Raw genomic sequence first — 25,733 nt, forward strand, 5'->3', positions numbered from 1 at the left:
AAGATTATACGTACAAATTGGTCTAAATTAGAGAGAAAAAAATAATTTTCAAGTTTAAAGTGGTTTTTTTCTAACTGCAATTATCATCATTAAGAAAAAAACTGCCTCAAAGTTTCACAAGAAAAATGCATACAATTATAATGCAGTAATGAGCACTAGTGGTCATTCATGGGACGCATACAGCAATATTTATGAACATTCCTCCAGACGGTGCCATCAGTTGATGGTGAACGGTTATTATACCGTCGTAGTCGTCGAGTGAAACATGTCATGACATGTAACATGTTACAGGGGCTATTAACATGATAATACTCGTAATAAGGCATGTCGATACCACGCAAGTCACCACTACTGCCTTTCGTCCACGATATGCGTTTAACTAAAAATTTATAAGCCACAACCGTATTGATTGTATCGTAGACGTGGACGGGACACCGTTTCATAATACTTACTAGAGGTGTGCGAATCCGAATGATTTCGTTATTCGATTAATAATTAGTAACTACTAATTTTATAATTCGACTATTAAATGACAGCTTTATCCATCGTATTGATTGCATCGTGAACGTGGATGGGACACCGTATCATAATTCTAATTAGAGGTGCGTGAATCTGAACGATTTCGTTATTCGAATAATTAGTAATTACTAATTTGATCATTCGACTATTAAACGACAGCTTTATCAACCGTATTGATTGCATCGGGGACGCGGATGGGACACCGTACCATAATCATTTCTAATGGTGCGCCAAATCGAATAACTTCGTTATTCGAATAATTAGTAATTACTAATTTGACCATTCGGCTATTAAATTAGTAATATATTAATATTTGTATTCGAGTATTTTTACTAATTAGCAATTTAATGTAGACGATTAATAATGAAAAACTACTATGTCCTTACCCCGTAAAAAGAAACGATCTGAACCAGGGAATAATAAAGTGTTTTCATTCATTTATTCATTCAACTGTTTAGGAATGATTACTAAAACATCTTTGAAAAATATAAATAGTAATTAATGTACTTTACAATGTAAATTTATATGTATTTAATTAAAATCATTTACTTACTTTTTTTTTTCTTGCTAATTTTTACTAAATATACTTAATTGACCACACTTATTAACCATTATCAAAAAATAGGTTAATTCAAGCGATCGGCTCGACTCGGCTACGTTCGTACCGTACTCGTACATGAATACTAATAAATGATTTTAGCAATTAGTAAAAGCAGTATAGTGAATTAATGCAATTATAGTAATGAAATGATTTTCTGATACATTAAAATAATTAGTATTCGTATTAGCAAATACACGCATCGCTAATTCCTATTAATGTAATAAAATTGATTGAACAACTAGACTGTGTCTAAACATAGAGGATATTGAAGAAAAATTAATATGAAGGGTTTCAGTAAGTAATAGATGTCTAAACAATAATTTAGATTGGCAAACAAACTGACGGCCCGCCTGATGGAAAGTGGTAACCGTCCCCTACAGACATGAGCAGTACCATGGACATAACAGAGTATACTGTATCGCCCATGATACCCCCCCCCCCATGCGTTGCCATTCCAGAGGACTCAGGTGTTATTACACTGTACCCAGTAAATTCACTGCCTAATCTCACCCTTCAAACCAAAACACAGCCATGCAAATACAACTTCTTCACGGTGGGAACACGAATGGGACAGAGGTGCCGAACCAAACGACTTTTGTATAAAGTCTCCCTCTGGTGTGTAGATATTGTAACTACAATAATATAGATATTTCTGTATATTACCTACCCTTATTATTACTAGGCATAGGTACTTCATAATGTATTTAATAATTCGACCAATCTGAAAACATTCTTTTGTTTTCGAATTCTAAATTCAAAAATATGAAAATGTTTTTAAATAATCACGGGAGGTTGGCAAACGACACAACTTAAAAGACAGCCTTACGTATCATGCTCCACTATCCTTGTAATGAGGGGGGGAAAGGGATTGTTAGTAATGGACACTGAGAAACCCATTGCTAGCAATATACCCAACCAGGTCGTCCTCTTCGCGGTTCCCCATGGAAATTATCATGGTTAATTCCTGATGAATTCATCATGATGGGCTAACTGGCCTGCTTTCATTCTCACTGATCACCCTTCACTGGTGCTCCGCCAGCGTATCCCGTTAGCGCAGGCGGGGTTACCATACCATTTTCACCCATAAAAAAAAAAACTTTGTAATGAGTATTTAACCGTATTTGTGAAAATGGCTATAAACATACTTATTATTAAAATTTAATTTATTAAAAAAAAAAGAGATGGACATAGTTTCACCTACATCCGGCTAACAGACAAGTCTCTGGCAAAGATTAATGTACAAATAAAAGTAAATTAAAACAATGGAATTAATTTTTTTTTATACAACTTAGAATGGCAAACAAGCTGACGGTCCACCTGATGGAAAGTGGTAACCGTCGCCTATAGACATGAGCAGTACCATGGACATAACAGAGTGTACTGTTTCGCCCATGATACTCCCTATGCGTTGCCATTCCTGAAGACTCAGGTGTTATTCCTCTGTACCCAGTAAATTCACGCCATATCCCACCCTTCAAACCGAAACACAGCCATATAAAGACAACTGCTTCACGGTAGAAACACAAATGGGACAGAGGTACCCAAGCAATCGACTTTTGTACAAAGTCTCCCTCTGGTAATTTATTTATTTTGCGTGTTAAAATAAAATAAAATAAAATAAAAATCGTTAATCATTATTTTAAAGAAGTATTCCACCGGAGAAATTGAACATTTTTACCGAAGAAACAAGGGTTTAAAAACAACAAGAAATTGTAAGCCTCTCCTATAGAGAAGGCACCCCCAGATTTGTAAGCTATTAGCAAAACGGACCCAAAATTTATTTATTATGTATATTATTGATTTATTTATTCATTACGCAATATTTTCACCGATTCTAAACTGATTTTAATCATTCCTTTTATTAGTTAGTTGATTAGAATTATTTTGTTTATTTCCTTTTGCAGAACTGAAGGAGTTTAAATTTAAAATTCGTATAACTGTACTAGTTAAATATCTAAAACCACAGTTGAGTACTGTACAATAACTGCAAAGGTCCTCGCAACTAAGATGAACGTTGTATTATTGGAAACAGACAACGGGGCACAAATCAAATTCAATTTATAAGAGTTCATTTCTTACATTAGCTTATATCAGAATACAAAATGAGATTTTATATTGTACAACTATAGAGAGCACAGAATATTAAAAAAATATATATAATTTCATTATCTGTGCCTTATTTTTGTAATAGTGTTAAAAAAAATAAACATCGTAATTAATCATAACAAAATATTAACGAAGAAATAACCTTATATCACACATAGATATTTTTTAAATTTCGAACGCAGGCACCACTGAGTTCGAAATTAATCTAATAAGAATAAAATCTATATAGCCTGTATATTAATTTGGACACCCAACAATCAGTTTTTTGGTCATCAAAGAAAAAGACCACTTTCAATCACCACAAAATTAATCCAAACGTAATATTAGTGTAAACTCGATTGATAGCAGAGAAAATTGGCGATGCAAAGTCGATTAACGTAGTCTCAAAAAAAAAAGTACACACGAATCGGCAACAGAACATTGTTAGAATCAAACAATAAAAACCCCAAGAATGTTTCGCGCGCGATTCAACGTAGAGCCCGTATTGTTTTATTGTTTTAAAACGTTCGCTCACAACTTTGTAAATGGCTAATTAACTAACGGTGACCGCGACAATTTTCGAATGCAATGTTGAAATATAGTGAATGCAAGTATTGCGATTTAGTTCTGAATTGTTACCCGCCTAGATGTGACGTGCAATATTCTGTTTAAATAAAAGGTGGTCAGTTTCAGGTGTTTGTTAAGCTCGCAACGTTTCACATAATAGTTTAAACGTTGTTACCGGTTACCGGACAAACTTTTTGCCGAGGGCTGTGTAACTGGCCGATTAAAGAGTTATTCGTTCGAAAATATAATGTTCGCTAGTTTTTGCACGGATCCGCGCGTAATGACGTTAAGTTGAAATTTTTAAAAATAACGGATCATCATCGTCATTAGCCTTTAACAGTCTCTTGCTAAACATAAGTCCTCCCCTTGGGGAGTTTTGCCAATAGTTGCCACGCTTGGCCAGAGGTTTGGCAACCGTAGTTTTTTTTTTTAATGGATGATAATGGAATGGTAACCCCACCCGCGCTATCGGTATACACCGGCGGGGCACCAGTAAAGGATGATAGGTGAGGGTGAAGTAGGCCAGTTAGCCCATCGTGACGAATTCAACGAGAATTGTTCACGACGGTTTCCAGAGGGAACCACGTGAAGGTCGACCTAATAAGGCATATTGCTAGCAATGGGGCTATCAAACTCCATTGCTAACAAACCGTTTCCCCACTGGCAACCATAGTTAGGCTTTTACAGATGTTTTAAGAGAGACGCTGCTGCCCACCCCCTCGCCTTCTCTTAGTCGCCTCTAAAGACACACACAGGAAAGGCAGTGGTGGCTTATTCTATGCCGGGACCACACGGCCTCTTAACCTTTTTCGTTTATAATAAAATAAATTCGTATTTCAAAATTCAACTTAATAATATTAATAATAATAATTTATTTTCCCAAAACACAGTTACGTGTTAATCTTATTACAAAACTATATTACTGTTTACAATTTGTTGTTTAATATTCGATATGTTTTGACATATATGTTCGTATTTCGCGAACATTAATGTAACCATTACTGTGTTGTTTGTGTGTTTATACATAGTTTTCAAGCTTGGTTAATTTTGTTTACGTGTAAACGGTCAAGATCAGTGTGTCCCAAGTTACATTAAAACTGTTAAACTGTTTAAAAGTTATATTTGTTAACATCAAAACACTTCCGGCATTCGACCTTGTAATAATTCCATATGTGATATTGTTTTTGTCAACGCTGCAAACCTATTTAGCCACTGACTCAATTAAGAACTTATAATCGAAATTTGCGCTTAGTAAATTCGACTTTATTGTACCTTATTTCAGAGTATAAATAAACATGCAAAAATATAATATTAATATCCATATAAGAGTATATATTTATTTATTTATTTATTTATTTATTTATTTATAAAAGACACACCAACAATATGCTCACAATAATTAAGTAGATAATATACAATATTATTAGTAATTAAAAGAGAAAAACTACTATTACAAAATGCTTAAATCTAAGTTTGAACAAAAAAAATCTTACTCCTCACTACCAAGCTTAAGGCTATATGAACATATCAATTAAAGGCGTATACAGCTCTCACAGATAAGCGTCAATGTATACTAACTAACAATTATACAATTAGAAAAGACCTAACTACCAATCCATATTATTAATAAGCCTAGTATACTGCACTAAAGAATTACCAAAGATGTCGATATCATGGTCAACGTTTACGGCTTTATTATACGATGATAACATTCTGTTGAGGGGAGAATTGGATCCTAAGTTAGTACGACAAGCGTATGTTGAAAATGTGTTAACTATTTTAGCAGTTCTAATATTGAAATTACGTGGTACTATCAAGCGTATATCCTTAACAACGTCAGGTATCAAAATAAGGCCATTTAAAATCTTGAACAACATTATAAGATCTATAATCTTTCTACGCTGACTCAGTGATTTCATCCCGAAGAATTCCAGACGATCAGTATAAGATGCAGTTATTGGACATAATTTATCTTTGTAAGCCAAGTAACGTGTGAAACTTCTATGCACTCTCTCAATACGATCGATATGACATTGATATTGGGGATTCCATATCAGAGAAGCATATTCAAGTGTACTTCGGACGTATGCGTTATAGAGTATTTTTAATGGCCTAACACCTCTAAATTCTTTACAAGTTCGTTTAAGAAATCCGAGCATTTTATTGGCTTTCTTAACTATATTATCAATATGTCCATTAAGTGATAGTTTTGAATCCAGTATCACTCCCAAGTCTCTTACATTAGCCACCTCCTCAATGCACTCATTCAATAATTTATATTTTGTGGGTATTATATTAACATTTCGAGTAAATTTTATATGGTAACATTTAGAAAAATTTAGAACCATCCTATTAGCATCACACCACTCTTGTACCGATTGAAGGTCTTGTTGTAAAAGATCAGAGTCCTCTGACACTGATATGGACTTATATAATTTAAGATCATCGGCGAAAAGGGAGAATTTACTATATTTTATAACCTCGACGATGTCATTTACAAATACCAGGAACAAAATCGGACCCAAATGTGATCCTTGGGGTACTCCTGATACGGATTTGTAAGGAAGAGATGTAAAACCTTTGACTACGACTCTCAACTCTCTACTGTCTAAGTAGGACTCAAACCAACGAAGTAAAAATCCATGCACACCACACATTGATAGTTTACGTACCAAAATAACATGATTAACCATATCAAATGCCTTACTAAAATCGGTATATAGTGCATCTACTTGCTTTTTAGAATCTATTTCTTTGCATATATCATTCATATAGGTTACTAAATTGCTTATTGTTGATTTTTTATTACAAAAACCATGCTGATTAAACGAAATTATTACTTGTAGATGACGTGTTAAAGCAGGATAAATTAAAGATTCAAAAACTTTAGAAAATGCAGACAGAATTGAGATTGGACGATAATTTTTTATATCAGAGGGATTGCCTTTTTTAAGGATTGGAATTACGTTTGCAACCTTCCACTGTTTTGGATACCTACCTGTTTTAATTGAGATATTAAATATAACAGCAAGAGGCTTCACCAGATTCAAGGCACATTTTTTAATGAAAAGTGGAGGAATACCATCCGGACCACAGCCCTTGTTGCTATTAATTTTTCTAATAACATTCATAACATCTCTTTCTGTGAATGTAAGAGTGCTTAGGATGCTCTGAGGAAACGTACATAGTGATTCTGAATTGTTTGTTGGATTAAAGGAATTATTTATATGAGTGGAAGAATCATATGATGAGAAAACAGATGAAAAATATGACGCAAAGAGATCACAAATATCATTACCCGAAGACATACATATGTCATCTAATCTCATTTCAGAAGGCAAAGACGATGCATTGCTTCGCTTTGAATGTACAAATGACCAAAATTGTTTAGGGTTAGATGCTATGTTATCCTCCATCTTTCGAATATACAAACCATAACATTTTCGCAACAACACTTGTGCTCTCTTATTGAGTAACCTTATTTCAACCTCATCTCTTTCATTTTTGTAAATCTTAAAACGTTATATATTTATAATATAATAAATAATATAATATAATAATTATATATTTATATATTTATAATATAATAATAATATATTTATATATTTATTAACGTTATATCAAGGTATATAGGAAATAGTTTCAAATATTTTCCTTATTTCCTTATTGTATAATCTGTTTTATATAGGCGGCGGTTACTACTTCCTATCAAGTGGGCCGTATGACTTTTTGCCATTATATATATATATATATATATATATATATATATATATATATATATATATATATATATATATATATATATATATATATATATATATATATATATATATATATATATATATATATATATATATATATATATATATATAACCGGCGAGCGTGTATGAAAAGATTGATGAATGTGGACGAAGCGAAAGAGGTTTGTTTGAATCGAAGCGTTTGGCGTTCCATTGTTTCTGCCTACCCTAATGGGAGACAGGCGTGACAGATATGTATGTATCTATGTAAAAATTTACCATAGATTACAAGGGTTTAAAATGTGTTTTCAGTTACAACACGGGAGTACGACAGTTGTATCTGTTGTCATTAAATTTCATAATCATTTTTTTATTATTATTAGGCTCCGTTAACTCATTATTTATTCCACGATATAATTGATAACAGATTAGACTTGTATAGCAGAGGCATATAGGTTCGAATCCCATCAGATCTGATGGAAAATGTTCCGGTTTATTATTTAAAATACGGGAAAGTCCTACAAAACTATTTAGTTACATTGTAACAGTAATAGCTCAATCTTTATCTCTCTCATTCCTTTGATTCAACCATCATATTCATCAACAGCGGTAGCAGTCCACTGCTAACCTTCTCTATAAGAGGGAGGTTTGTTAGTAGTTGCCACGCTTAGCATGTGGATTGGCAACCGGAGTTATGCTTTTGATGATGGTCGAGCATTAAGTTCCCATAGTCGCCTTTTACGACACCCACGGGAATGGAAGGGGCGATCCAATCTATGACTCCACTGACTCCCTGCATGCATGTTTTCATTGTTTTATTATAATATTGTTAACAAAAAGCACAAATATTTTCCTAAATTACTTAAATAAGGTTTTTTTTGATGGGTTAAAATGGTATAGTAACCCCGCCTGCGCTAACGTATCCCGCTGGCGGAGTACCAGTGAAGGGTCATAGATGAGAATGAAAACAGGCCAGTTAGCCCATCATGATGAATTCATCAGGAATTAACCATGATAGTTTCCAGGGGGAACCGCGAGGAGGTCGACCTGGTTGGGTATATTGCTAGCAATGGGTTTCTCAGACTCCATTACTAACAATCCCTTTCCCCCCAACTTAAATAAGGTTATGATTACCCTTTCCCAAAAAAATATTGACTGAACATTTTAATAATTGTTACAAAATTTAGAAATAAAGTTTATTTTCAGCTTACGAAGAGATGATCATATCTCGGAATACCGCGCTCGTTTAAAGTGGCTCCCAATCCGACATCTTCATGAGACACATATCCTGGCTGTCCTTTACAATGCTCTTAATAATCCCAATTCTCCTACTCATCTTCGTTCCCAGTTCTAATAGTTGACTCCTCCTTCTAGACCTAGGCGTTTAATAAATTTCCAATGGATGTTCAGAATAGTTGGTCTAATCAATTCCTTCAAGAAAAGATTAAAATCATACTATCTTTCCAATTTCGCTTGAATACTTTATTACTATTTTTGATTACGATTTACCAGACGGAGACTTTGTACAAAAGTCGTTTGCTTGGGTACCTCCGTCCCATTCGTGTTTCAACCATGAAGCAGTTGTGTTTGCATGGCTGTGTTTCGGTTTGAAGGGTGGGATATGGCGTGAATTTACAGGGTACAGAGGAATAACACCTGAGTCCTCAGGAATGGCAACGCATGGGAGGTATCATGGGCGAATCAATATACTCTGTTATGTCCATGGTACTGCTCATGTCTATAGGCGACGGTTACCACTTTCCATCAGGTGGGCCGTCAGCTTGTTTGCCATTGTGTTGAATAGTGGACAGTTGACAGCTGGAATGATGAGGATGAATCAGCAATTGTGCAGGAAAATATGAACAAAATCTAAATTCAAAGGTTGAGGCCTTAAATTCTTCTGACTAGAACTCTCCAACAAATCTTGTCTGAAAATTTTAATGTCACGACATTACGATGAAACAAATATTGAACTAAAAGAGCTCTGCTGTAAAAGTGGCAAGCAGAAAACTCCGGTACACTGATATCTTTAATAAACTTCTAAAAACAGAAGCAGTTTCTAACTTGTATGAATTAACAAAATCATTCCAAAAACAAACTTGCTTATGCGCTCCAGTTTTTATGTAAAAACAAAATAAAGTATGAAGAATTGCAGTATCAATAACAATAACTATGTATTTGGTCCCTGTTTCATATAAGAAATACTATGATGGTTATTTTGTCTTATATTTACGTATGGAACTCTATGTGTGTGAGCTCAACTCACACCTGAGCGGTTTTATTTGCAGTCGACAGGGTTCACTTCCGTATGGGACCAATACGGATTCAATTATTTAACCATTGAAGTTACCTGTGTGTCAACTCGGTCGTTGATCACATATCGGTGACCCGATTTTATGTAAACTATCACACAAAAGATATTGTGTAACCGAAAAATTCAATCAGCACTTTCATAAAGTCGGATCGTTGGATACTCCCGTGGGAGAGCGGCGGAGCGCGTGATACATCTTCCTGCTTCTTTACCAGAGCCTTGACCTTCGCCTTTGAAGATTGGGTTGTCCACCAAGTACCACGAACGTGCAATACAAATTGATAGAATCCCATCGCCAGGAATTTAATACGTTTGACGTCATGCGACAGTTTCTACTGCACAAAGATTGGTTTTTGTAAGACCAAATCACAAACTTGTTAATTATTGGTAGTTTTAATTCACAATACAACAAATTTATTATACGATTATGTAGATTTTTCTTTGTGATTTACAAATTTCTTGTTGATATATATTTTTTTTTATTTAATTAAATCTGTATGTAAACACACAATTTTTACAATGTAAGATATCTCGGAAACAGTTCTTTCTTTTTTGTGTTCTATTCAATTCGTTTTCGTTCACAAGTGAAGTCGCTTCTTATTTTGCAGAGAAATTAATTCAAAATTGGCAACACTATCGGCTAACATACATGTATAAGTACTCGTTACATGTGTGTGTTAGGTAATACATAATTTATATTTATATGAAATTCTCTTTGCAATTCCCTTGTTGATCCAGTTTAAATTTTGTCACTTTATCACACAAACGGCCTTGTCACAGTTACAAAAATAGCTTTTTTTTTTTTTAAGGAGAGCAATATTAAATTATGAATTCTTGCAGTTTACTGAATCACATATTTTCTTCGTAGTCTTAAAATTTTTATTGTTTTTGAATACGTGGTTTGAATAAACAAAATTAAACAATTACATAGAACTCTAAAATATATTTTATTAAACATCATTTACTAGCCTTTGACTCGAATTATCATTAATCTAAGAATGAAATGTAATTCTTTCTTTCCACGTATAGGAATAACGCCCTCTGTTAACAACAGTGTGTCACTTAACCTACATCACTTTTGTGGCATTTGATTAATTTATACCATCATTATCATAACAGCCTTTCCCATAAGGAGGAGTTTTGCTAGTAGTTGCCATGCTTGCCAGGCGGGTTGGTAATTGCAATTAGACTTTGTTGAAGTTTTAAAAGGGACGGTGCTGTCCATCCATCGTTGATTTTCCGTAGTCGCCTTTTACGACACCCACGAGAAAGGAAGGGGTGACCTATTCTATACCGGAGCCACTGAACTGAACTGCTGAAAATAAGCCTCCCCTTGGGAAGTTTTGCCACTAATTGTCACGTTTAGCAAGCAGATTGGCAACCCCAGTTAGGCTTTAGCGATGTTTTAAGAGGGACGCTGCTGCAAATCCCTCGCCCTGACTTAGTCACCTTTTACGTCACCCAAGGGAATAAAAGGAGTTGCCCATTTTATACCGGGACCACACGGCAGCTTATATGTGTAGTAAAAATTCATTCCTGTATCATGTTGACATAATAAAATATAACTTCTACCTATTACTGTTACATTTATATTTGCAACTTCGAATATATACTTCTAATTAATTATACTTCTTGATAGAAGTATAATTAAGTAGAAGTTATATTAATTAATTAATAATAATTAATATAACTTCGGGGTAAATATAAATGTAAATAAATATTTATTTCTCTCACAACGTAATAAAATTTACAGCTATATAAGTTACAGTTATATAAGTTACAATTTAAAACAATCTTTGTGAGAGACTGGTGTCGGTTCTAGGATAACCTGTCTTACAGATCACCAGGCTTCCAAACTCAAGGACATCTATTTTATCTTGATTTGTATAGGTAAGAGAATACAAGTTAATATATGAAATTAGAAATGTGGGGTGAGAATGAATAAATGAGTACATGTCCTTTAATTAGGAAACAATATATTTGAGTGAATTTACAGATTGTCCTCGTTCCCGTGTGAATTTACTTACACCATTCTTTGTCTTCCATTCCCGCGTTCCTTCCACGAATACTCTTTTTTTTGTACAACTTAGAATGGCAAACAAGCTGATGGCCCACCTGATGGAAAGTGATATCTGTCGCCTATGGACATGAGTAGTAGCATGGATATAACAGAGTATACTGTTTCGCCCATGATTTCACCATGCGTTGTCATTCCTGAGGACTCAGATGTTATTCTTCTGTACCCAGTAAACTTACACCATATTCCACCCTTCAAATCGAAACACAGCCATGCAAACACAACTGCTTCACGGTTGAAACACGAATGTGACAGAGGTACTCAAGCAATCTACTTTTGTACAAAGTCTCGTCGTATTTATTGTATTATTCTAATATTTAGTCTTATGCCCACAATTTTATCTTAGTGAACTGGCGATGTTATGGGCAGCAAGATTCTTGGTACCGGAAAATAGTGGCCCTGTTGCTAGCGATCCTCCCTGTAAACTAGTGTATTCGTTATGATGATTACCAATTGACCTGACTTTATTCTCATTGACTAATACCCCGTCAGTGTATATTAGACGGGGTCATAATTCCATTTTCACCGCATAGGTGATTTCCAGCAAGTCCAATCCCTATCCAACGTCAGTGGGATTTTCAACCGTGCTTTAAACTTCGAGTCCCCAGAAAAGCTAATGTCGACGACATATACGTGTAGTGAGGATCATTTTATAAAATAATTCCTCGGGATATCAACTTTTCTAATGACCCGAAACTAAAAATATTCACCGAAATTAGACAAAAATTGTACTTGCTGAAAATCACCCACATAAAAAATCACTATATAAATAAATTGATAGGTATTCCTGGACATATTATAATATATCCAATCTAGTTAGTATATCCAATCCAATAGAGTAAATGGAACGATATTAAATAATTAACATACATGGTATAGAAGGGAGAATATGATTGTTAGTAATGCGGTATAACAACCTTATTTTTAGCAATATAATCTATCAGGCTGAATTCTAAGTCTTTATCCCTGGAAACCATCGTGATTAATCCTGTTGGAATCGTCACTATAAGCTAATTGACCTACATCCATCCTCACCTATTATCTCTCACTGATGCCTCGCCATTGTATACCGATAGCGCAGGGCTATCGGTATCGCAGTCACTATTTCGTTTTCATCCATTAAAATAATATAGATATAGAGCAATTATGCCGCAACTATCTGAATGTGACATATTTTTAGAAATATATTTCTATGTATACTATAATATAAGCAATTTCAATACGTGTTGATATCGCCTATATTGTATTTATATGCTTTAGATAATAAAATTATTATTGTTTTATATAAAATCGTGTCTCTCAAAAATCACTCAGTTTAATCTACAATATTTTTAAAATTTTCACAGTGGCAACGCCATTTCGACACCGTCGAATACCAGAATCGGCAGAAGTTCCAGTAACAAGACATTCTGCTGAAATAAAACAGTTATTAAATAACCAACGAGTAGGAATCTCGTCTATACCTACACAATCTACACAAACATCTGTAGACTCTATAGATTCCTCAAATCGGAGGCGATCTTCGTCTGTAAACTCTCGACCTACTCCACGTTCTGAAGAGGAAATCAAACCTTCAAAACCAAAAGATCCAAGGAGATTGGTCGATAGAAAAACAGATCAGCCGTCGACCCGAGATGACCCTAACTTCAAGACAACTAGTGCTTGGCACGTGCAATACCATACAATAAGTGAGCAGTCGTTGGATCATATATCAACCAGTGGGCTATTAACACCGGAATTTTATTCACCTGCTAAAAAGGTACGGATTTCTGATAATCCTGGAGTACATAGACTACACCGTTCACTTTCTCTTGAATCGCTTAAGAGCGTAGCTGCGTTTAAACCAAGTCCTTCCATCAAACGAGAACGTTCTAATAGTACACCACGTGGGATACCTGCTGTACGCCAGTCGCCCCATAGACATGCCCTGGCGTCATCTATACCCATAGATTCTGGTCTATACGAAGATTACATAACTGTAGCATTTCGAGATTCGTATTTGGACAGCGAAGTTTGGGAAGGCTGTTTTGGAAGACCGTTAGTGAAAGCATTCTCTGGACGCCGCTCCCCTACAGATTCAGCATATCGCGTAAAAGCAAAACATGGTGATAACAAACGCTCATCTTCTTGTGATAGCTTATACCTAAGTTATAAACCGGAGGCAACAGATTTTGATGACCTCTTTGAACCTGATCCTTCATTTGATTTAAAATCTTATCCTTCCGATAGAAACCTTTATGGCTTGAACAGAGAGCAGGCTTCAACAAGCGGAACTTATCCTTCGAATAAAAATCAATCATTTTCAAGACAAATTGTTAAAGATTACGAGGAAAAACGTGGACAGAAGAAGGGCAAGAACAATTGCAGCCACCAACCTATGGGGAGAATGAATCCCTTGGAGGACCACGAAAGAAAAGTCATCATCGAGTTCTGCCATTTGCTGGAGAAGTCTAAACAACTATTCAACGGTTTGAGGTTCGTATGTAAAATAAGTATAACAATATAATTAATAACATGATATTACCATATCAAATATCCGTTTATTATAGTTAAGGCTGTTAAGAGGAGTAGATGCAGTCCTATGGTATCATCTTGTCTTTCAAATTTAAAGGAGAAGAGATGTGTATAACAATAATAATATACCACCATCTTACAATATTACGATTATGAATAATCGGATTTTTTAAAATGTCCTAGTCCTCGTAAATGTCTTTTAATGAACATAATTAATTGTTACTCCTATCCCAAACATTATGTGCCATACAAAATTTTAAATTACAATTTTAGTCCTGAATTAATGAAGACGTATCTTGATTTTCTTATTTATTTATTTAATTGTACGGTATATCAGTCCTTCTTAATGTTATTATACAATTCGCAATGTTATTATTTTCTTCATTTAAGGGATTGCGTCAATCTCCAGGGTGAACAAGTCTGCTAGATTATTCTTGTACTTATATAATGAGCAGCCTTGCATAATGTGGCCTATCATCACTAAACATCATATCAGCTTTTAGCCGTCTACCTGTGAACATAAGTCTCCCCCTAGCGGGTTGGCAATTGCAGTTAATCTTTAGAGATGTTTTAAGAGGGACGCTGCTGCCCATACCTCGCCCTCCCTTAGTCGATTCTTACGACACTCACGGGAAGGGAAGGGGTGGCCTATTCTATGCCGGGGCCACTGCGAATGTGGCCTACACATCTTGAGTTAAAACACTATATTCTCAGGCCACTAAATTAGGCAGTCACACCTATATCTATAGAATTGGCAACAACTGTCGCATCAAGTTCACAACCTGTTAAGAATTGACCAATCTCTTCTCCAAAGCGATAACTCAAGAAACTTCATTGAGTATTTTGTTACAACTCGATATAAATTTTTTATTGAAAAAAAAAAGTGAATATTATTGCAAAGTACGATATTTAGAGATGATATTTAGAGGCTGGTACTCTTCCCATGACCATTATTAAAGTATGACTGTATACTGTATACTGTTGCCAACCCGCTTGCTAAGTACGGCAACTACTGGCAAAACCTCCCAATAGAGAAAGACTATGTTCAGCGGTGGAAAATTGTCCCTGATATATTCATTATACAGGTTTATGAAATAACAATGACGAATGGCATTCCAAGCATTGCCTCTTTAGAAGCTTGAAACATGCTATTATTTTATTTCGATAGAATTCTTAATTCGTAGGGAGCTGCCGCAGTACGGTCATAAGCAATGGCATTCATACTTCGGTCGGACGTTCGATGTGTACACAAAATTGTGGAAATTCCAACAGCAACATCGAGCTATACTTGACAGCAAATACGGTCTAAAGAGATGGCAGATTGGCGAGATTGCATCTAAAATTGGTCAACTGTATTATCATTTCTAGTAAGTATTTCTTTTTAAATAAGTTTTACGTACATAATATACCTAAAATAAATACACTATTTTATGCATATTAGAATGACAAACTAGCTGACGCTGCACCTGATAGAAAGTCGTCAATAGACGTGAACACTACTATGGACATAACAGAGTATATTGTATCGCCCATGATACCATTTCATGTATTATCCTATTCCTGAGGACAAAGGTGTCATGCTTGTATACCCTGTAATTTTATTGCCATATTCCACCGAAACACAGCCATGCAAATACAACTATTTCCCGGCTAAAACACGAATGAGGCAAAGATACTCGAGCAGGCAACTTTTTTACAAAGTCTCCCTCCGGAGATACTAATTTACAAGATAATTATGTTTTCTATATTAACCCGAACAAACTTTTAGAATAACAACTTGAACTTGAGATTTACGAGCTCTTTTGTGAACTACTTTTAAAAAGGAAACTATATACATATGAAACCTTTAAGATTTAGTATAATCTTATAAGATTTGGCATCACAAAATTATTTATTTGGGCTATTATCGAACTAACAGCAGTAAATTAAAAAAAAACCCTCTAGTTTAACCTCTTATTGGTGTCTAAATAACAATTTTAAACTCATTAAAAGATAGATCCAAAATATCCATTAGATCCATTAAAGATCTATTAATTTTTTCTAAATGATACTCCAGAACAGCAAATTTTAATTTGTATCTAGTGTTAAGACTATTTAGATCGATGTTTTTAGCTGACGTTAGTACTAAATATTTCTTAAAAACATCACTTTACTCCTCATAGAAGTGACTAGCAATCCGAAGTCGAGTAGCTACTTTGCTCAGAAAATAAGTGAAGACTTTTAAAATGCTAAGTAAATTTTTCCTACAAAAAATAAAACACCAATTGCAGTCGTGCCAAAACCTTTATTAAATTATTTTAGATTTAGAAAACCAAACTACTAAACCGATTTTGATGAAATTTCTATGGAACCAATCCTAAAGTTGTAGACAAAAAAATATTTAGAGAATTTTCTAAATCGTTTTATAAATGACAAAGTTATGAAAAAATACAACCGCATTAAAAGCCTCTTTCTTTTTGAAGTCAGTTGTAAACAGATATTGTAAGAATAATGTAATAAAAAAATTAGATTTTACCAACACTCGTGATATACGAATAATTTCTGCCACATCTGAGATTTTGAGTGAGATTGAGAAATTCTATGGTCAACTGTAAACATCGTCGTTAACACCGCATACCAAGACGATTAACGACCAAAGAGCTAAAATCACCTGACACTGTGCAGATGATGTCCCGGACGTCAGATTGCACGAGATTAAAATGGCTCTTAAACAGCTTAAAAACGGCAAGACATCAAGGGAATAGCAAATTACAGTAAAGCTTCTGAAAGCGGGTGAAAATCTAATAGTTGTAGTCTTTCAGATGCTATTTAATTTGGTCATGTATAATAGTATTATGCCTGAAGTTTGGAGCAGAAGTGCAATAGTCTTATTTTTCAAGAATTCTATTGAAGAACTATAGACCGATATTTCTTCTAAACTGCCTTCCAGACTTCAAGCTGCTTGTACAAGCTAATTTCCGAAAGGGCTTCAGTATTATAGACCGCATACATACCCAACAGCACTTTATACAGAAGACCAAAAAGTACAATCTACCTTTATATCTAGCGTTTGTGGACTGAAAGCCTTTGATCCGATCGAGATATGGTCGGTATTATAGCCAATCCAGCGATTGTTTCCTTTGGGTCGGCTATGCGCGCTTAATGTTTCTGGTATTGCAGAAGTTCGTAGGTTATGGTAACCCTCTACCACCATAGGGACTATATAGTTGGGACATATACTTGTTTGCCTCCTCAGTAGTATAAAAAAATATATACAATATAATATTCACGATGCCTAGAAATGGGTTATCAACTTGCTTGCTCTCCTCCATTATAAAGCATTATTATAATTTGAATATTTTTTTTATTACTTACAATGGTAAACATGCTTTCGGTAACAATGCATGTTCCGTACTTTAAAATTGTACTGTTATATTCCACTCTTCAACACCTGAGCAAGCACAGTCATGACAGAAGTGGGAATGCAGACTGGAACAAAGTCTCCCTCTGGTAATATTTTTTTTCCAAAACAGATATTATCACAGTTCTCTTTTTACAGTCTCAGAACAAGTGAAACGGCTTACCTCAATGAGGCTTTCTCGTTTTACTACGCTATTAGAGGGAGGTGCTACTACACGAAGGCCTGTAAGGAAGACAAATGTGAATTGATGGTGAAGAAACTAAGATATTACGCCAGGTTCATTGTAGTGTGCCTGCTTCTGAAAAAGATTAAGCTAGTGCGAGAATTGATCAAGGAGCTAGATAGACAAATAATCGAGTATGGGAATACGTACGATCCGGATGATCAAATTGAATGGACCGTTGTGGTGGATGAGGTTAAAGCTTTCATACATGCGGAGCCTGTCGTTACTGTCATCCATCCTGATAATTATCCCGTTATTCTATCGCACAGGTATTTTTCTATAGCAATTATTCATTACACATTCTTTTATTATAGGTACACACTAACTTTTTGTTCCTATATGAAATTTTGTTCAGTTTCGCCCTCACATGGATGTTTCATCATTATTAGAAATCTTACCCTAATACTCAAGTTTATCACTTCAACTATTAGTAATTCCCTTTTCATTTATTACAAAACCTTGAAATAATCCAGTTATTGTGTCTACCACCTTGTTGTTTATAAAGTTTGTTTACGCAAACAAACTTGCTTGTCCCTTCATCTCTCATATACTATAAGTTAGCACTTACAATGACACAAAATGAGAGACCCATACTAATAGCAACAACTCTTTATTATTTTTTTTACAGACTTAGCTCAATAACAACACCGCCTGTGGAACGATCACCGCAAATGACATTGTCTCTTCAAGAGGTACTAATCATTGGAAGCAGCTCACAGCAGGTCAAATTCTCTGAACTGACAATGGACATGTTCCGGATGCTGCAAACACTGGAGAGGGAGCCTTCTGGCGAGATACAGCACATGTACGACGATTCACCCCGTCAGAGGTTTATATCAACTCCTAGCGCACCCACCAGTAAAGGTAAAGATTTTATTCACCCTTGCCAAGAAAAACTTGCCAAAAAAAATTTGTTGATTTTACACAAATGCAAATCTTAAGAGTTCTTCGAGTATATAATGTATAAAATAGTGCCCTTGAATTCCTCATTGTAATATTAATACTTGAAATGCTTCTCAGTATTCCAGTGACTGGAGCAAAGCGATTTGATTTGGCACTGCGACAAATTATAAGCTAAAGCGAATATATAGTTTATTAAAGTAAATTATAGTGTGCAAAGTGTATGATTTTTATTTCAATGTTACTCTCACGTCGAATGGAATATGCAACATCTATGCAAATTGTACAAAGTTTGTTATTTTATGTTTCTGCACTTTTCGATAATGAGTTTATAAATGCAAGTTACTGATGAAGTGGTGATCACAGTTATATTATTGAATAGTAACATGGTATGAGAATTGATTTATCCAGTATTTATTTTTGTGAAAAAATAATCCTTAATAATAATATTGGAAAAATCTGTTTGTTCGTCGGTTTGTCTCTGGAACGGATTTGAAAAATCCTTTTTTTGAAAGATCACTTCTTGAGAAAGGTTCATAGGCTATTCAACATCACGATATGGCCACGGGTGAAGCTGCGGGATATTGCTAGTTAACAATATAAACTATCTATTACATAGTCTAAATTAAAGCAAATTTCAATTGTTTAATAAAGCTAGACATATTGCAACTGTTTCAATCATTATTAAGCTTGTCTGATGAAAAGAGACCAATCACATTTTGTTCAATATATGTAAACTTAGTAACAGTGCTGTTGGTCCTAGAAGCAATTTTTAACGTATCTATTATTAAATAAAGTTTATATTTTCTAACATAATATTTTGTAAGAAACATAATACAAAGTTACGTGTATTGTGTACCTTTAGAACTTTATAAATAAATAAAGTACATTATATACATATTGATGTGGTAAAGCTTCCAGCGTGTAGTAAAACAATTACTGGAAATTACAAGAAACGATAACACGATAGTACAAAACGTAAGAAAAGGAAAACTGTAAACGAAACCGTGTACCAGGACCTGGCCAATGTGGTTATTGTAAGTTAATATCAACCTCTTGTAGAGACCATGCCCAGCAGTGGTGCAAGTGGAAAGATATAAATTTTCGCCGAAATAAATATTACCAGAACTCTTATGAAATTAAGAGAGAGAGAGAGATTGTTGGTAACCTCATTACTAGGATCGGTACAATACCAATTTATTGTTTGATGGATCTTAAAACAAACATCTTTAAATTCACCACGTGTTGATCAAGTAATTACAAATTGACCTGCTTTTTGCCAGTGGGTGCTTTTAATGCCATATTTTTATAAAACTTATAATCCTGCTAATAAAGGTGTTTGGATGTTTAGATATTTATATGTTTGTATGTTTATAGGTTATATCCCAACTTAGCAAACAGGATACTTCATACATTGAATCATGTGGACAAACCCCCGTAGGACGGCTGATAGTAAATAAGCCAACAACCCACCTGGTGGAAAGTGATAACAGCCTATAAACATGAACAGCATCATGAACTTTTATAGAATACTCTATAATTCCCATGATATCCCTCAAGCGTTGCATTTCTGTGTTATACCTCCGGGTCAGCATAACATTATCGTTCCTTAGGGATTTTCAGAGCAAACTAGCGGGTTTTAAATGTTTCTAATAAGGCCCTTTACCCCCCACCTCCACCCCCCACCCTATTGAAAATCACAATGCTTAATCACCATAAGCCAACTGAAGCGATTTCGTTCCTACTTTTACAGTATAAAAGCTCTCTTAATAGCAATAATCCTTCCTTCCATGATTCAAATAAATTACTATTTGAAAATTGTATCGTTGTTATAGGATATAACATAGAAAATGGGCCCAGGCGTGACAACCCACATAAGTACCTTCTGTTCAAACCATCTCCCAGCCAAGTGCTTGTGTACCTGGCGAGCGGATGCAACGACCTGCCACCCAACGGTGCTCTGCTACTCTACATCTCGGCCGATGGCCAGATTGTGCAGCCGTCGAAACATCCTGAGGACGGTAAGTTAATTCAATATTGAATAACTAATTGAATGAATTCAATTCTGAATTCAACTACATTGAATAAAAAAAAATTCTAAATCCCGTACAACAGTTATTTATTTATTTATTTAGTAATCTTTTTGTTTGTAATGGGATTTGTTCAATAAGTGTTTTTAATAACAGTTTTAAACTCATTAAAAGGTACATCCGAAACATCCTTTGGTATCTTACTATGTCATTTAATGTACATTCCCATAAAAGACTTATTAACATTTTCTAAACGGTACTTCGGAACAGCAAGTTTGTATTTGATCTAGTGTTAAGATTATTAAGAACGCTGTTTATAAGAAACTGTTGAAGACTCCTGCGTATGTACAAAATGTAACTAGATAGATAGATAGATACTCTTTATTGTTCTCTCCAAAAGATTACAATAGTAAACTTATTATAAATATAAACAATTACAAGAAATAATCACAATGAGAAAACAATATCGCTAAAAGTGATCTCTTCCAGGCAACCTTTGGATGGAGAGGAGTAATTATAAACAAATTGGTGTGAGGCACGATAAAAAATTCTGTTAGTTTTAAATATGGAGATGTGATACCTCTAATAATATAAATATTAAATTATATAACTAGCTTTTCATACTCAATTAATAATTTTATTTCTACTGCATTGAGTTGGCTGGAAGCGATGTCTTTGAAAGATAAGCCCATCCTTGTTAACAATTTGTTAAACTAATTGCTGTATCTTTTTTTGACAAGTACAATAAATAGATAGATAATTTATTTGCATCACTTACAGTACACAAATAACAACAGTCACATAGACATGCACAATAAAAAGAAATAAAAGAATACGTATACAAAAAAAAAAACAAAATGCATAGAACATCCTACACGAGCAGCCTGTAGGTCAACTGCACACAGGCCTCACTCAGTGCCCTACGAATCCAGTACAATAATAGTTTTAGAGTGCTGTTGGGGCTACCTCGCTTTTGTAGCGCCTCCAGCATGTTTGCTCAATCTCGCGTAGATGACTACTACGCTATAAGGAGAAAGAGGACTGCATCATTGCTACACAGGGTTAGGACAAGCACCAACAGCATTCTAAAAGTAATAGGCGATAAATATAACTCGCCTATAATTGGGCATTTCATTCAGATGCTGATCTAGTCGGCTGGGTCACATCTGAGTGAACTGCTTTAATTAATTTGCTTTTCTTTTTTACTAATATAGTTTGTAAGAAAATTGTTACCAACAAAATGGACCAAATTGTAGTCTGAGTAATAAAGTATATTATTATATAGAAGAGCGAACAATTTTTCCTTTCATACGTGGACCATAGTAACATAAAATAGTCACAATTCAGTTTATTGCTTTGCCCTCAAAAGAACAGCCAGTAGTTGCCACGCTTGGCAGGCACGTTGGCAACCGCAGTTAGGCTTTGTTATTTAATATAATAACCATACAGATAATAAAATGTTACAAATGAATCAGAAATGACTCGACACTTATGATTATTTACAATCTTATATTTTTACATATTCTGCATTTACTTTAAGATATATCTTTTGGCACATTGTTTTTGGCAAAACACCTGAATTTTCGCCGAGCCCAATTTATACATACATACAGAAATAAGTTTTTATAATTTCGAAGTTTACGACTAACATGAAATACCCAAAATATAGTTTTGAAACGAACTTTTATTTTTAAAATTTTATAATTTTGTGTTGCAATATTCATTTTTCCAAATTTATTCATTTGGCGACAGGAGTAAGAATACTAATTTTTAAATTATGATCTTTAAAATGCAGTGTGTGCTATATTCTTTCATCATCATCATCATCATACCAGCATTTAACTATTCACTGCTGAACATATCCCTTTAGGGGGTTTTGCCAGTAGTTGCCACGTTTGGCAGGCGGATTGGCAACCGCAGTTGGAGTTTAGAGATCTTTTAAGAGAGACGCTGCTGCCCATTTCTAGCTCTCCCTTGTTCGCCTCTTACCACACCTCCTGGAAAGGAACGGGTGGCCTATTCAATACTGGGAGCACACAGCCAATATATTTTCTTTACTGCACTGTAAAATTCACTTCGGTATACACGGATTTGCTGCCACTCGTTCCGCTTGATGTAAATCGAGTATTAAATAAACGGAGATGCTGAATTAACAGTTATATCGTCAAGGATCCTTCGAGTGCAATGTCAAGCATGTACCTATATTATATTAGATAATGTTAGATCATATTAGGTAAGTATTAGACGCGGTCGGTGATGATTACATGACGACAGAAGAACAATCTCGTACTTAGTACGCGTAACATCAGTATCACTCCAATATATATATTTAAGTTGTTAATACATTTATAAATATTTTGAGTAAGGATGGACTTATATCTGACAAAGATCTCTTCCAGTCAACCCAATACAATTGGAAAGCATGTTATTAGCGGGCAGCTGAAGTGCAAAAACTATCAAACGAACAACTATTAAGACACCAAATACAATGACTATAATAGTATAGTCTGCGCTATCGGTATACACTGGCGGGGCACCAGTCATAGATGACTAATGAGGATGAAAGCAGGTCAGTTAGCCCATCCTGACGAATCCAACTAGAATTGGCCACGATAGTTTCCAGGGGGAATCACGTGGAGGTCGTGAATGAGAGGTTGCTGTACTATAAGTACGAGCCACAACCAATCCTCGAAAGTGACAGCGTCAAGCTCTACTGAGATCGATCTATCATCACGCACAGGACAGTTCCTGCGGACAAACCTGATATCGTAGTGTTGGGTTAATGGAATATGGAGATGTCCTTGTGAAAGCAGAATCCGAGAAGAAGAGTAAATATCTCGATCGACGTGACTGAAATGTGAGGGGTTACATCAACCGAAGTAATCTCAACCGTTTTGTCAGTGAATGGTGTTATCTCAACCAGACTGGAACAATACCTCATTGCCACTGGAACAACAGGCCATTGAGATTCCAAGGTTGTTCACTCCCAGGAAAGATGCAGGAAACGACACTTTCGGATACTGCCTGTATAATACGCCAGTTATTTCCTCGGACTGTAAACCCCGACCGACTAAGCTCCTGACAGAGGTTTGCCGTCTCCGCTCCTAAAGAAAAGAGATGTGATTTTTGTTATAAAAAAAAACTAATAAATTCTTCATTACACATAAAAGAGTATGATATAAGAGATATATGTAAAAGGAGTATTTATACAGAATTTATATAAAAAAATTTTTTAAATATACTCGCTGAATCTTTAATTGCTGTATTTTTGTATCGATGCGTCCCTCTAGTATTACTAATTACTAATTAAAGTTAGGTTATGATGGCGTTGCCATATTTTAGGATAAAAGCCTATAAATAAAAACGATAAAAAAAAACATAAAAACTAATTAATAATTAGTGAGGGTATCACGTAATAGACACAAGAAATAATACAAATATACAAAAAAGTTTAAACAACTTTTGTATAAACCTATTTAAATAAAACTGAATTTGTAATTATGGATATTGCTTGAGAAGAGATACTATCTATTAGCTATCTCTCTACTAAAAACTAATATTACTTAAGCATCTGAGAATCTATATAAAACATAAAAATGTACCTAAGAAGCTCGCAGCTGTAAGTACTTGGTTTATGTGATACGTCGACTTGCTTACATTTTGTCACGTATTTTGTATTACATTTTGAATACTGCATACAACGTAACAGTCTAAAGGGCAACATTACTTACCATAGATTATAAATATATAGATTAGTAATAAAAAAATAACATAGTAATATCTATGTTAGAGAATTATATTACATTACATACTCGTATCTCAAGACATAAATTTATTATTATATAAATTAATCATTTAAATATCAACCCTTAACTGTCCACTGTCAAACATGAGCCTCTCCTTTGGGTGATTTTGCCAGTAGTTGCCACGCTTAGCAAGCGGATTGGCAGCCGCAGATAGGCTTTAGAGATGTTTTAAGAGGGACGCTGCTACCCGTCTCCCACCTTTCCTTAGTCACCTCTTACGACATCCACGGAAAAGGAAGGGCTGGCCTACTCTGTGCTAGGAGCACACGACCATTTTTCAATATTGCTAATATTTCAACTAAAAAATTTGTAAATTCGATGTATTTTAACCGATTTCAAAAAGGAACAGATTCTCCATTCTACACTCCTCGCAAAAATTAAGGGAACATAAAAATTTTTGAAATTTTTGGGTGATTTTCAACAGGCTGCATTTCAGTGAAAAATGATCGTACAGGAAATTTAAAAAAAGAGTTTTGAAGCTTGAAAACTCTAGTTTTCAGATTTTTTGGTGAAAAAATTTTTTGAGCTCCGGTTTCCATGCAATTCTTAAACAAAGCTGAAAATAATTTTTTTCTAAATTTTCTAGGTTTCGTTTTTCACTCTATGGGCATGGAAAAATTTTTTCGAGCTACTCCATTGTATAGGTCTCTTAGCGTGTTTATTCAGCTTCAAAAATCGCTTTGGATGGCTCAATTACGACCATTTGTCTCCGAGATATCGAACTTTGAATGCAAAAGCATCCTTTTCCATTCAACTGCTAATATCTCTGGAACTACTGGTCGCACAGCAAGCGGGCGCCGAGTTTCTTTATCTGCATAAAATTTCCAATTAAGCACAGTCAAGAGTTAGTGAAGAAAAAATTTTTTTCCACCTCTAACATTGAATTGAAAAAAGTGGAAAAAAGTGACTTTTTCTCCTTTTTTGGTTACTTGGCTGTATCTTCGCTAATATGGGCGGGAA

General features: G+C 34.8%; 1 protein-coding gene across 1 annotated transcript in view; it reads left to right on the top strand.

The window, feature by feature from the left end:
* Positions 1 to 25,733, top strand: part of LOC113520482 (protein SCAI) — a 76,841-nt gene that overhangs the window by 33,243 nt on the left and 17,865 nt on the right. The window contains exons 2-6 of the mRNA XM_026905816.3: positions 13,247 to 14,375; positions 15,599 to 15,781; positions 17,953 to 18,306; positions 18,666 to 18,901; positions 20,773 to 20,958. Coding sequence (XP_026761617.1) covers positions 14,278 to 14,375; positions 15,599 to 15,781; positions 17,953 to 18,306; positions 18,666 to 18,901; positions 20,773 to 20,958 — 1,057 coding nt within the window. The 5' untranslated portion in view covers positions 13,247 to 14,277. The remainder of the gene's footprint in view (positions 1 to 13,246; positions 14,376 to 15,598; positions 15,782 to 17,952; positions 18,307 to 18,665; positions 18,902 to 20,772; positions 20,959 to 25,733) is intronic.

This window comes from Galleria mellonella, unplaced genomic scaffold, assembly GCF_026898425.1.
Source record: "Galleria mellonella isolate WM207_F2 unplaced genomic scaffold, CSIRO_AGI_GalMel_v1 utg33, whole genome shotgun sequence".
NCBI lineage: Eukaryota > Metazoa > Arthropoda > Insecta > Lepidoptera > Pyralidae > Galleria > Galleria mellonella.